This window comes from Triturus cristatus, chromosome 4_1 (assembly GCF_964204655.1).
Source record: "Triturus cristatus chromosome 4_1, aTriCri1.1, whole genome shotgun sequence".
In the NCBI taxonomy this organism is placed as follows: domain Eukaryota; kingdom Metazoa; phylum Chordata; class Amphibia; order Caudata; family Salamandridae; genus Triturus; species Triturus cristatus.
The window spans coordinates 1,012,384,533-1,012,399,520 of record NC_140585.1 but is presented as its reverse complement, the minus strand read 5'-3'; the positions used below and the strand labels follow the sequence as shown (position 1 = coordinate 1,012,399,520).

At 50.3% G+C, this 14,988-nt stretch overlaps 1 protein-coding gene across 1 annotated transcript in view; it reads left to right on the top strand.

The window, feature by feature from the left end:
- Positions 1–14,701, top strand: part of LOC146855977 (ranaspumin-like) — a 56,500-nt gene extending 41,799 nt beyond the window's left edge. Inside the window, exons 9-10 of the mRNA XM_085653928.1 lie at positions 428–494; positions 14,482–14,701. Of these exons, the coding sequence (XP_085510054.1) occupies positions 428–493 (66 nt within the window). The 3' untranslated portion in view covers position 494; positions 14,482–14,701. The remainder of the gene's footprint in view (positions 1–427; positions 495–14,481) is intronic.
- The last annotated feature ends 287 nt before the right edge of the window (positions 14,702–14,988 follow it).

Here is a 14,988-nt window from a genome sequence, read left to right as displayed (position 1 = left end):
CATTGCGCAGCATTTATTATTACAATTCCAAATATACTAAACTTGACCACGCTGCTCCTCTCATTCCAGGAATTTCCACTGACACACTTTATCAGGGAATCCCCAATGCATTCCTATGGCAGGGCAGGCCAACCTTACCAAATGTACACAGAGACCACACGCACTTTACACTGGACCACAGTGCTAAGGTATCCAGAGGCCTAAAACCACCAACACAATGTCACAGAAAAGGCTAGGATAAGGCAAAAAGTTTAGGGATGAACCTGCCAAAAGGGCCAAGTCCAACAATCCTAAACCAGATTAGCAACGTGTATGTGATACTGGAGGCTAGGGTTATTATAGTTTGGCATTCTCAAATTTTTGTATCCCAATTTGTTTTAATTACACATATTAATCTTTGAAACATTCATTCCTTTTTTTTTATCAGGATGCCCTCAAGTTAAGTGGCCTTTTAGGTGGACTTACTGGCGGTGGTGGTTTACTTGGAAAATAAGGTAAATAGATATGTCATATCTAAGCTTTACGACAGATTGCAAATACGTTCTAAACAAAAATGTTTTGGCTAAGAAGAAATCAGTGTTAAAGTGAACACAGCTGACAGCAGGAGGTGACTGGGTCACAGACCGAAATGAATATTAAAAATGTACTCTTCTACTGCAAACAATTTGTCTTGCAATTTTTACGAGGATTTTGAAATTGTAAATGCAGGCATGTATGGTTTAAATGTTTTTATTAGTAATAATGCACACACGACAAACAAAATTACATGCGCATAGCGATCATCAAACCAGCAAGAAAATACCTGACGGAAGTCCTGTAACAGTGTCATCCGAACTGCATGCGCATAGGCGATGAAAGACTTTAGCCTGGAAGAAAATACCAAAGAAACCCCCCCTTACCCGCACCCCACCCCCTCCCTGCGCTCCACGTCCTCCCCAGCGCCCCTCCGACCTTCGTGCTCCTATCGTCTGCCCTCTCCTGAGACCCCCGTTATGCGTAGGAGCCGGAGATACCGGGGGCATGTGATTTCTGTAAGCTCAGTTGCCAAAAGTGACAGAAATGGCTGCTACAATTCCTGATATCGGTCCCCCTCCCCGGCCAGAGTCAGAGCCAATTTTTCCATACCCAGAACGTACCACAAACGGTGCAACCAGCCGGTGAAGGTGGGAATCCGAGGGGTGCGCCAATGTGTGAGAATGTTTTGTATCGCCGACCCTAGGGCAATGGCTATCGGTCTGCCCCTACGGGATCTCAATGGGTTGGTCAGGGGATTAGGAAGGCCTAACAATACATATGCTGGAAAGCGCGGTATGTCAGTCTGGAAGTGCTTATCCACTTCATCCAACATCTGGGTCCAGTATGCTTGAATAAGTGTACAGTCCCATAGTATGTGGACCAAGCTTCCCCGCTGGCCGCAACCCCTCCAACATGCCGCCTCACAAGAGTTGTCCATCGCGTGTAGGCGCTCCGGAGTAAAATACCAGTATGTTACAATCTTTGTAAGTGTCTCCGTGAGCCCCATGTGGTATGCAGAGTGTCTGGCCCCATGGTAAATACCCTCCCAGTCCTTATGGCTCAAGGTTCTGCCCAACTCCCGCTCCCACCGCTCCCTGCTGGAGTTGTGTGAGTGCTTGTGTTTGAGTTGCAGTTGCTTGTAGAGATCAGAGATGAGATTTTTGTCCGTTGTGCGTGTGAGGAGCCATCGCTCATACGTGGAGAATCGCCTATTGGCCTCAGTGCACACCTGCGGCTGAAGCGCCCAGTGCCGCACCTGCAAGTACCATAGCCTCTCCGTCTCAGGTAGCCCAAATTCGTTCTGCATCTGAGTGAACGAGTGCACCCCCTCCACCCCATAGATATGGTACAGAAACCGGCAACCCGCTGCCTTCCAGCCTGCGAAGGCCGTGTCGTCTAACCCAGGCGTGAAGTCCGGATTACCAGTCAGCAGTGTGAGTGGAGACGGAAAGGTCGTGAGCTCATGGTCAAGACTAGTGGCATCCCACACCTCCAAGGGAACACGTGTAATAAAGGAGGCGTACATATTGGGGGGCCTATGAGGCTTACGCAGGAAGGGGATCTCTTGCAAGGGCATTGCCGCCACCGCCTGGTCCTGAAATAGCCAGTGTTTCTCGGATTCCCATTTGCTCCATTCTACTAAATATCGCAACTTAGCCGCCTGAAAATAAAGCTTTAAATCGGGAACCCCGAGGCCCCCAGCCTCCGGCGCCAATGACAGCAAAGCTCGTCGCATGCGCGGCTTCCGACCATTCCAGACAAAACTGGCCAGGTTGGCCTGCATTTTTGGAAGCCACCCGATCGGCGGCTGTAGAGGTATAGTGCGGAAAATATATACAATCTGCAGGAGGATAGTCATCTTGACCGCCGCAACCCTGCCCAACCAGGAAAGGGGGTAATGCCGCCACCGATCGCACTCCCGCCGGATTCTGTCACGAAGCAGGGTGTAATTAACGTCCACCACCTGAGGAAGGGAGGGGGCCAGCCGGATCCCTAGGTACGGTATAGTGTCCGACGCCCAGCGAACGGGGAGTAGAGTCTGCAACAACTCCCGGGTGGGACCTGACAATGAGAGGTCCAGGGCTAAGGACTTCTCCGCATTCACTTTAAACCCGGCCGCCCAGGAGAAAGCATCCATGTCCGCCCAGCAAACCAGGAGTGCAGTCGCCGGGTCCGCTAACGAGATCAATACATCATCAGCGTATAAGCTAATTGTGTGAAGAAAAGCCTCCAAACTTGACCCCTTGATCCCCGGGTTCTGTCGCAGCCTCTGGGCCAGGGGCTCCATATAAAGGGTAAAGAGGAGGGGAGATAATGGACTCCCCTGCCTCGTGCCGTGCTCAATACGGAAGCGAGAGGAGGTGTGACCATTCGCCCGGACCGTAGCTGTGGGAAACCGATATTAATTAAGAATAAATGTGCGGAAGCGCTCTCCCAACCCCGCCCTCTCCAGCACCTGCTCCAAGAAGGGCCAGTGCACTCGGTCAATCGCCTTCTCGGCATCGATGGCCAACATCATATATTCCCCCGAAGTCCGTGTAGCTCTCTCAATAAGGTGTAGTATCCGTTTCGTGTTATCCGACGTTTGGTGCCCGGGAATAAAGCCCGCCTGGTCTGGATCAATGAGGCAGGGCATATGGGGGCCGAGACGAGCCGCCAATATTCCTGTGTACAATTTGAAATCTATATTGAGGAGAGAGATTGGGCGGTAAGCTCCACAACGTGAACTATCTTTCCCAGGCTTGGGAATGACCGTAATGGAAGCTTCCAATAGGTCACTCGGTATCTCCCCTGAAACTGCAAAGGTATTAAACAACCGGGCGAGAATCGGGGCCAGCACGGAGCAGAATCTTTTGTAAAATACAGTGGAAAAACCATCTGGGCTGGGGGCTTTCCCCAACTTGAGGCGAGATATGGCGGTCACCACCTCCTCCACATGAATAGCCCGGTCGAGGTGTTCGGCTTGTGCCGCCGTCAGGACAGGCAAGGTGACCGAATCTAGAAACGCCGCCCCCTCTGAACGGTCCAGGGAAGCCCCTGTAGACAGCGCGGCGTAACACTCCTGAAATGTCTCTGATATGACCCCGTAATCCGAAATTGACGTGCCATCCTCCCGCAAAATCGCCTTGACTCCCTGATGTTGGCGGACCTCTCTCAATTTGTGCGCTAAGAGGCGTCCACACCTGTCTCCCCCGCGTAGTAAGCATGTCGTAGTCTCAATGCCGCATATTCTGCCCGATCCTGGTCGAGCGCCGCTAACTGTTGCCGAGCAGCTTTAAGTTGCCTCCACACTCAGGGAGCTCCCGTCCGCTGGTGCACCCGCTCCAACTCGCGGACCTGCTGCGTGAGTGCCTCCCTCTTGCCCCCCCGCTCCCTGTTTTCTGCTGCTGCAAGCGAAATGAACTCCCCCCTGATAACCGCCTTCATAGCCGCCCACTGTGTAGTGGGCGTGGTGTCCTGATTGGTATTGTGTGTAAGATAGTCGTGAATGGAGCTTTGGATGTGCTTAACCACCTCTTCGCGGTGCAATAGAGTGTCCCTAAGTCGCCACACTCTGGCTCGTTGGGACATGGGCGGGAGGGTGAGGGCCATCATAACCGGGGCATGGTCCGACAAAGAAGCCACTCCAATGTCGACCACGGTCGTGATCGCACGCACTGAGGCTGTCGCTAAGAAGTGATCCAATCTAGCATAAGTCTTGTGTGCATTGGAATAAAAGGAGTATTCCCTAGCCCTAGGGTGAAGGCTGCACCAGAGATCGCATAACCCCAGATCCCGCAGTCGCCCCCGCCCCTCCGCCGAAAGTGCCCCCACCTGGTGCATGCGCTGGGCTGATCTGTCCTGAACATTATCAAAAACCAGGTTGAGGTCGCCCGCCACGATGATGTTGCGGTCATGTGTGGCTGTGGCCTCAGTAATGGCAGAATGGAGGAACCTCTCCGGTCCCTCATTTGGGCGTACAAAGAGCTAATAGTGAACGTCAGCCCCCCTAGTGCGATGCGATATGTCAGTAACCGCCCCTTGATCTCTGCCACCTTGTGTAGGACCTCACCCCGAAATTTCTGAGCCACCAGGATCGCCACCCCCGCTGTATTTGTAGGCCCGGAAGAGAAGAACTGGTAGGGAAACCTCCGGGATCTCATTCGGCAACAGTCACGTGCCAGGAGATGTGTCTCCTGTAGAAGACAGATATCGGCTTGTGAGTTTTCTAGGCATGACAAGACCGCCCTGCATTTAACTGGGTTGTTTAGACCCCGCACATTGAGGGTCAGAATCCTCAGTGTGGCGGGAGTCATGACGAGTAGTGTATGGGGAACCCTGCAACAGAGGAAGGACAGTTGGCGTATCCTCATGCTGGCTGGCGCGCAGACAGACCAGGAAAGCGTGGCCACAAGCAGGACCCGGAAATTCAAAGGAGAAATGGACCTGGAGCACTAACAACCCTCCCCCCGTCCCCCACAAACCCCCCAAACAAAAAACTGCCGACCCCCATAATAAAGAACATGTAGTCCATCACTCATCGGTGATCGGTAAAGAGTCATCGGGTAATCCACCAACCGTGAAAGGAAGCCCTCCTCCCACCAAGGATCTGGACAGTGGAGACGGGACCCCCCGACTCAGAATAGCGTTCAAAGTCAGCCAAGGGCCGGGCCAGAGAGTTCTGCGGCCACCGCATCCAGCGCCGATTGACGGCCCTTCGTGATCTCCGCGGCCCGCGGCTTTCCGAGACGGCGTTTACAACCCTGCTGCTTCCAACGAGGCCCGGCTTCATCCGGACCTGTCCTGGTATCCTCGTCCTCCCCCGGAAGCTCCACTCCTAACAATTTGCTGGCCTCAGATAGGGAGCGTAAATGATAAAGTTTATCCTCCTTACGGAATATCAGGCGAAAGGGGTGGCCCCAGCTATAAGGTATGTTGAGCTGCCGTAGGTGCGAGGTGACAGGCTTGAAGAGGCACCTTTTCTGTAACGTGAGAGCAGACAAGTCTTGGTACAGCACTGGCCTGTGCTCCCGAAACTGAAGGGGGGTGCGACAAGCGAGCTTTTTGTAATATGAGTTCCTTGGTGCAATAGTCCTGCACGCATACCAGGATATCCGCTGGCGGAGCCGCTGCAGCTCTAGAAGGGCCCACTCTATGCGCTCAGTCTGTACACAGAGGCGATTACAGGGGACGCCCCAAGATTTGGTTAAAGAGTTCTCTAGTGTAGGCAAAGAGATCCTTGGAGGTGTCATCCAGCGGAACCCCCCGTATCCGGATGTTATGGCGACGGGAGCGATTCTCCAGGTGTTCGAAGTGAGTCTGAAGGTCCACCTGCTGGTCATGCAGCCTGATGATCTCCTGCTGGAGGGCCGTTACTTCTACATCCCGCCCATCACTCTCACCCTCCAGGTCCGCCACTCGCTCTCCAATGCCATCCACATCTCGGCAAATCTCCTTGAGTTCGGATGTAAACTCGCGCTTCAGCGTGTGGATGTCATCCCGCAGCGCGGAAAACATGGACTCCAGAAACGCCTTGGTGATAGGTTCCGTACCCCCGGCCTCCTGCGAGCCCCCTCCCGAGGGGCCCTCCTCCGTACCAGACACTACCTGTCCGGTCGTCGCCTTGGAAAACAGGTCTTTGAGGGTCTTATCCTGCTGCTTCCGGGGGCCGGACATGGCGCCACTCCCCTGACCCGGAGGGTCTCGTGCGAGAGACTCGTCTATCCCCCCCGAGGGACAGGGTTCTAAAGGCACGATCCGTAGGGTCGCCAATCTCCGATCCCCCACGGCTTAGCCGGCCCAGGGCGCTGGTGTACACTGTATAGCCCCCTCGTGCCGCGGAGCCCAGGCCGGCTGCGCGTCTCCTCCTAGTGGCAGATGCTCCGGTCCTCACCACTACTCTCCGGGACACCGGCGTACCCTCCCCTGCTGCAACAGTCAAGGCGCGATTCAGCGGTCTGCTTCAAATAGTCCGTCACTGCCTGGCCTCCCAGTCGCCCCCCGGACCGACGCTTCAGAGGCCCTCCGCCGGCACCCACAGTCTTAGAGATGTTGGGGGGGGGCCAGACTCTCATCTCTGCCGATCAAGCACCAGTGACAGCAGGCCTCTCAGACTCCGGCAGGGCCCATCACCTGCTCGGTCACCACCACAGCCGAGGGTAGGCCCCTGTCCAGGGCTCTGCGTGCTCACCCGGCTCCGGTCCCAGGGGCACAACCTCCACCGAGTTCCCCGCCAGTTCCAGCAAGGGCCGATCACAACACTGCCCCTGAGGCCCGGGGTGGGAAAAAACGCCGCTCTCCTCTCTAGCGCAGCTCCCCAAGCTCGGCGGGCCCGTCCTGGCCGCGGACCCCTCAGGGCACTGCCTCCGCTCTTTGTCCCGTCCCTCACCGCAGCTACTCCGTATGGCCACCGGCCCTCACTCCAGCTCCCCAGGCCCTGGGTGGAGTGCCGTCTCTGTCCGCCGGACCCCAGGCCCCAGCGCGCCGATCCCAGCGTGGTCTCCACGCAGTAGGGCGCGTCGGGCCCAGTCGCCGCTCCGCTCGGGGCTCCACTCAGGGCTCCGCCCTCCGGTCACCTCAGCTCCGGCGTCCTCACTGCCCCCACAGCTCGTCCCACACCAGCGCCTCCGTCGCCGGGTCCCGAGGGCCCAGCTCCAGCTCCGAAGGCCGCCGTCGCTGCACTGGCTGCCGGCCGCTCGGAGGAGACCGGGCCGCCCCACCTCGCCAACCGCCTCGTTTGCACGCGGGCCACAGATCTCAGACGCCGCTCCAACCACCGCAGTGGCCCCCCGCTGGCTCCGGGGCTTAGAATGCTGCCCCACAGGGTCGTCGTCAGCACTATTGGCGGCCGTCAGGCCGGTGCTGAAAAGATCCATAGCGGGAGCTCTCGAGCAGGACGTCCGCTCACTCCGCCATCTTGGCTCCGCCCCCAATGCAGGCATGTATATCAGGAATGCCTGTGAATGTATATGGAAAGTGACGCCGCCTTTCCATTTTAGGTTGAATCCCTGACTCTGCTTTACTATCACTGTATGACATTGGGCGAAATTTATCATTCCCTGTAATTCTCCATAGACGTGTTTTATACTAGTGAATAGTCTTTCACTTAAACTGGGACAGATAACCCCTTTATAATGTGCCACCAGTATCCTTAGGCTTTGTGTAATAGGCTGCCAAGGGGATTTAGCAACCACTTTGTTGCATCAGAAATGTTCTATAAAACGTATTGTCTCAACAAGTGAGGGGGGGACTAGCAGCAGATTGTGGTCCAGTACCCATGCTCCTAATGCTAATCACGATACCAAATCGGGGGTAACTGTTCCAAAAGTGGAGGTGCTGCAAGTCACCTACACACAGGGAGGAAAAGAAAAGAAAAGAAATGGTAAGAGGAGAGTCCTAGGTCTAGAACCCACTAGTAAGAGGCAAGCACATGTCTTGTATCTTGTTGGCCTCACACACCCCAAATTATGTCATGCTTCATCATCGGGCATTTGTTCCTCACCGGGCCGGCGCTGCAATGCCCTACGGGTGACTTTGGCGGAGATCTTTTGATTGAATAGCCGTCAGCTGTCAGATGAGTGCGGGTGTGTGGGGGTGGAGTCCGATGTGGAAGGTGAGAGGGTGTATGAAAAGATAAACGTGGCTAAGGGATACCAGGGGTAGATAAATTTAATGTGAAGGTACCCTTGTCAGGATAAAAGACCCCGAAGGTCATGCAGTACTCCAACAGGCGCAATGTGCCCAAGTAACCAAAAGGTCAACATGTTTCACGCCTCACTGTTCAGAAAGATCCGTGGCGCTTCATCAGGACCATAAAACCGTGATGTGACAGTGAAAGTGAGTGTAGGGGTCGAGAAAACCTACTAACTCAGGGAGGGCCACATCTGTGGATATCTACAGATAGGCTAAAACTAAATAGTTTGTGCGGCTCCTGACGAAACCTAGGAATAAAATGAGAGAAAGAAACAACAAAAAGCACACATCAGGCACATAGGAGGAGTCATTGCGAGCCTCCACATAGCGCAACAATCAGTGCACATAGCGTATGAAACCTACAAGGAGACAGACTACACATACGACACATTAGGCTCTCTCCCACAAGGGTGGCTGTCGTGGTGGGCATGGTGAGCCGACTTTGGTCAAGCCAGGAGGTTGGCAAGGGTAAATGCTGCGTGTACCAGGTGCCCCCAATTATCAAGTCCCAAGCCGCGAGGAGACATAAGAACAATGGTGCCCGTAGTATGAGAAAAGAGAATGCACTAGTTACACTGCCAGCGGGGTGCCTCATATGAGCTAGATCAAGACTAACGTAACACAGTGGCGTGAATGGTAGGAGCGTAGGTGGTGAGCCCTTACCTAAGATATGAAGAGAGTTGCTCCATAGGCTAGTTCTTGAGGTAACCCGCACCTTAACAGGCTGAGAAAAATAAAAGAAATACAAGAGAAGACACGGAGTGAGACACAGTAATACACAACACATTAAAGCGACTTACTGTGTAAGCCTGTTGGCATGGATGGGTCCTCGGCCTCGTAGGCATACTCACAGTTTCCGTTGGTGTACTGGTTCTCAGCACCTACCCGTCATCACGCCTGCCTGCATATTGCATGGCCACGGTATGTGCACCCTAGATATAGTGTCGCAGCTAGTGATCGAGGGAGGCCCCTCCTTCTGGGATGCGCTGTCAGGGGCGGTAGTACTGCGCATGAGTAGGTAGGAGGTGGCATGGACGGGTAGTCTGCCCATGCGCGGGCGCCATTTCTGAGTTCCAGGAATCACTGGAAAAAGATGTGAGAGTAGTGAAAGAAGCCAGAAGTGGGTGCATTGAGATGCAGAATCTATGCGAACACACAGAGACAGTGAGCGGGTGTCCGGGCACCATATGTGGAAGGCAGTGAGTAGAGTGCAGCCGGGAGAGTAGAGTCCCAATCTGCTCTTCTGCCCCTGCACATGCGCCCTGTCAAAGTGACAGAAGGCGCATGAGAATGTAAAAGGAAAGGTGGGGAGCCAATTGTGATTTGAACAAAATGGACCAGCAGAGTCCTATCTGCAAGTCATGAGCGCAGTGTAACGTGACTTAATTGAGTCAAGATGTATGTTTAGGGGGCACCACAGGGGTGGAAGTGTCCCACATGGGCAAATAGGGGTGAAATCAGAGTTCTGTAAATTGACAGGGCCCCGCTAGCCGGTGGGGGTACCAGTATCCTCGGCAGACACAGGGGGGTGAGCCTAGAGTTCTGTCCACCGTATGTCATCATTGAGGCCTCGTATGTTCGTACGGAGGCGGTGGACCCATCGCTGTTCGTGTCTGAGGAGTGAGGCGTAGTTCCATGCCTGGTTCACCTCAAGAATAGTCCATTGTATTTCCTCACATGAGTGTCCTTTTTCTATGAAGTGGTTGAACATCTTGGTTGCAGTTCGGCCGTGGCGGATCGTGCTTTTATGCTTGCTGATCCTAGATTTTATGGGGCGAGTGGTCATCTCCACATACCTGAGCTTGCAAGGACATGTGATCATTTACACACAATGTTTGGTGTTGCAATTTGTGTGGGAGTGCTGCAGATCGGCACATATAAATTCTCCCTGCTTCCACGGACAGAGTAAATCCACAGTCACACGCGCAATCACACGTCATACGCTAGGGCCCATCACACTAAATTCACACTATTACTTTATCCACACTGAATATAGGAGAGAAAACCTAAACCAATCTGCATCTACAATGAGGTCAATGCGACCTTAATGATATTGCCTTGAGTCATGATTTTGAACATAAGAAATACATTTAAAACTCAATAAATGACAAGGAATAAACACCCGACACTGGAAATCAAACAAATGCTTGTTTATCTAAATTAATTCAAATGGAAAGTCAATCATTAGCAAAATCGTTATTCTCATAGTTACCTATTCTAGCTAAATGGGACAGGACAGGTCTCTCGGTAAAGTCTCTCGAGCCGCCGTCCTCAGCATAGGAAACGTCCAAACGCGATGAAAGAATGAACCAGCGAACGAACATGGACCCTCTCTAGTCTAACATACTTATAGGGTAAGTTACAAATAAAAGTAACAAACAAAAGTTAGATATCCGTTGAGCCACTGAGCAGAGCGAGCAGGAAAGGAAGTCTCTTGGTTACATTTAGAAAACCTCCGCTCAGGAAAAATCACAAAAATAAAAAGACGGAAGAAGGAAACTCGAGTTTGCAAATGTTTCTTTCGTAAATGCTCTTCCTTGATATCTTAGCAGAGCCACCGCAGTCTGGTCATTGTTCATTGTGGCTTTTTCCCTGTCCAAGGACAGCTGGAATCGTTCCCGGAGCTGCTGTCCTCACGGAAAACTTTCTAACCAGGCAAAGGCTGTGGTCAGGTGACTCTCGACCATGTTCAGCAAGGCCTCTCGTCAAAATTCGATCACTCGAGCGCAGGCTGTAAATGGCAGCCATCTTGTTTGAGGCCAAAACGGACCATCTTAATTAAAAGAGACAAAAACAACGTTACCACATCATAATGATTGTACAGTGTTAAACCCCTCTAATACCCTTATGTGTATGTACTTATCTAGCCTTCTGCGACACAATAAAGCATTAGTACACGTTATTTTAAACGCACAAACACAAAACAAATAGCATTTGTGAACAAAACCGCACATTATTATTAAGCAACATATATGCATCCCACGTGTAGTTTCTTTCATTAGTAATGTTGGTTAATCCGGACAAAACAAACTATTGATTAGTCGTTACAAATTAGTGGTTTTAAATCATAACATATAGACGAAACTGGAGCTTAAAACTCGATAAATTTTCAACAGAAAACTCTGCTCCAGCAGGAGCACTGTTCCCAGGAGAAATGGTCCATCTATCAAACTTATTGCCCAGAACTGAAAGGTCAAAGTGAAGACCCCTCTTCATATCATATCTTGGGACTCTAATGTGCTGCCCTTTCTAAAGAGAAGTGGGCACTGGTGTTACCTACACGAGACTGCCATATTTACCAGCAGTTCACAGCGATATGAACATTCTGCTGCTGCACAATACAGTGCTGTGCACCACTCCAGGGAGCACTAGTTGGCCTCACTGCTCTTTCATGCTGTGCTTGTTGACTCCCACCTTTGGTTAGGTACACGTAATCAACCCACCAGGCTTGGTGATGGTTCAAATTGCACTCAAGTACTAGAACCCTGTCAAAGAGGGGTCGCAAAGTCAAGTGTTGCAGCGTCAAGTTGCTTGCTTCAAAGGTTCAGCCCAGCTAAAGATGGAGGCCATGGGACCATCACTGGGAGTCTATCATTGTACTGCACCCTGAGAGAGGGTACTCTAGATGGATCTTGCCTCCTCTCAAACTGCACACTTGGATAGAGTCACAAAATGTAGAACGAATCCCGCCCCCACCCGACTGACAGTGTAGCAGGCATGAAAAGTACAATGGGAATGAAGAGATTTCATGACCTTTTTATTTTTCAGTTCAGCCGGGCAGAGGTGCAGCACTGGGGAGGGGGCATGGCTGCTGATTGGCAGCAGGAAGCAGTGGTAGTTGCTGCTCAAGTTTAAAATGTGCATGCCACTTTGGCCGACTGTCTTGCGACGGCCAGTCTGACATGCACATCTAATACCTCTCTGACCTGAGCTGTCTTGAACAGCTGGCTGGAGAACAGGCAGTGGCACCCAATGCCTCAGGGAGCATTGAGGCAGGCTGCTACAGCCAATCATGGTCCTGCTTTCATGCAGGGCAATATTAGCAGCAGCACGAGAGCAGCATCAGGATTGGAGCCTTTCCACCTCTAGTAACAGGTTCTTGTTCCCTCTTGAGTCTTGGCAGCAAATTAGCCGAGCCACAGGCGCTGCTGTTAATGACTTCAAATGCCGGCCTGAGGTCGTGAAGGGAGCAGGAGCAAATGGCCTCTGGCCCCAGAGCAGAGCTCTGGAGGATACTGTCAGTGAAGGAGTCTTTCGAGAAAAAACGCAGGTTTGAGTAATTGAGCCTATGTGCACTGTAAGTGGGCCAAACATTTGCACCACCATTTTAGAAAGCAAGCGGCCGCTACTGGGAATGTTCCGAATTGTTGGCTAGCTTAAACTTTCCAAAGACAAGTTCTGAATAGATAAGGATACCATATGTGATTCCACCAATCACCAGGCATAGTCTCTGATACGGCCGATTTTGGAAAATCAGAGGGCAGTCTGAGGGTGCAAATCTGCAGATATCTATCTGCTAACACTTGGGCCAATGTCATCTGGTCATAATAATATGATGAAACCTTTCCTTACCTTTCTCAAATAAGTAAAACATGATTTATCATATCAGACATTAAAGGGTAACCACAACTAAATGCAAATAGGAACAAACAGTAAGAAATCAAAAGGTGCTCTTATCAGGTTTTTTTTATCAATGTGTAACCAAAACTAAAATTCCACAGAAAGTAAATGGTTGTATGAGTGAGTATGGATGAAAAACATATTCAAAAATAGGAAAAATGTCGGTGGAAAAATGTAAAAAGAGCGAGGTATCAGTTGGCAGGTATGACTGCGCAGTAGCACTGGGCAGGTAATGTGAAAGAGGGTTATGGGGAGCACCTCAGTGTAAGAAATGAAAAGAATAAACAGCAGAATGAGGACTTCTACGCAAAACAATAAAAGAGTAGCAGAATTGGGATGGGAGCACATAGGTGAAAAGTAGGGCAACTGCTGAGGTAACCTTCGTTGTTTTAAAAAATATATATTTATTTAAAGAAAGAGCTAAACGGTTTACTCCAAATGTAATTTTAAGGCAAATCGCTGTTTTCGCTCATTTTGCATTTCAAACTCAATGGTGTGAGATATAAAATTGAATACATCTTACATTCTTTAATAGTGAAAGTAGCTGTAGTAAAATATACTCTTTGGCCATATTTATATTCCGTTTCTAATGTTCTTAGTCATCCTGGGAAATATCACTGAAGCTTATCCCTAATGCCCATTAACTGTATCGCAGAGTCCAATTTCAATTTACATGCACGATTTGTTTGCACGCCATATTGGTAAACAACAGCAAATTAAGTCCATTGAAATTTATTTCTCCTCTTTAAAGGTGTTCGAACATTTGATTCAAAGGTTGGTCGCACTCTGCTCGTCACACCAGCAAGTTGCCCCAAGGAACTGTGGTAGATGTAGTGGCGACGGCGAGTACGCCTATGCCACGATGTTTGTAGGAAAGTATGTGTTGCATTAGCCATCCCTGGACACGTGTTTCGAGGTAGTTGCCTCTCGTCAGCAGGGAGCAGGTCAGTGTAGAGGGGTGCCACGTGGACTGCCAAAATGTAATTAAAACAGGTGAAGTACCTCTCATGGCGCGCAGGTGCAGGTCCAAGGCTAGTCAGCCCGTTGGCTCAAGGGAGCCGTAATAAATGATTCAAAGGTTGGTCGCACTCTGCTCGTCACACCAGCAAGTTGCCCCAAGGAACTGTGGTAGATGTAGTGGCGACGGCGAGTACGCCTATGCCACGATGTTTGTAGGAAAGTATGTGTTGCATTAGCCATCCCTGGACACGTGTTTCGAGGTAGTTGCCTCTCGTTAGCAGGGAGCAGGTCAGTGTAGAGGGGTGCCACGTGGACTGCCAAAATGTAATTAAAACAGGTGAAGTACCTCTGTTCGAACATTTATTTGAGTGATATTTAATATAAGTTTGATCAATGATGCTGCTCAAAAGGTTGCTTTGTTCATAATCAACACTGTATATATTTCCGGGGCATTCACATTACTTTCTTCAAAAAGGCGCTTCATACACAAACCATTCAACACACCACAGCTCGGTATTGAAGTAGGTTACAGCTTTGCAGTTTGAGTTATAATAAGTGTTGACATACACAATCAGAAGTTATATTGGACCTTGGTGCAGAATAACAAGATACAGTGAGCTAGATCATTGCTTAACAGTTCTCTTCAGGCCATGTTGTTCAGGTTTTCTCCTCAGAGATGCCTTTATAATCATTCGCTTTTTGTCTCTCTTTTAGGGGACCACTGGATCTGATCTAGGTTCCTGCAGAATGATTCTACAGACATGCTAATTTCTGGATCCTCTAAACTCCTATCTTTTCATCTGTTAAAATGCAATTGATCACATAAGATTCCTACTAACTCAGAAAAAATGTTGACAATGCTCCTCTTATACTCTTGTTTCCATTCTATGAATGATTCCAATAAAACAACCAAAGATTGCATAATCTGTACACATTTTTGTGTGATTGAGATTTACTGTGTGCATTGTGGTTCTCCTTGTTTACAATTTTGACGTTTTTAATTAAAAAAGGGGAAAAGAGGGGGAAGATGAACAGCGGAAATGGAAAATATACCAATGCCAAAATCCACTCACGAAAAAGTAAGATATTATTCATAAAGTTCTTTTGCCTGAAGTTTGAAATAAATTTTCTCCCAGTCGGCCTGTGAAGTAATTCAATTGAGCCAGTAATCGATCTTTATCTTTTTGTTGCTTATCCAGTTTTTTAAAGCAAATTCTTTAG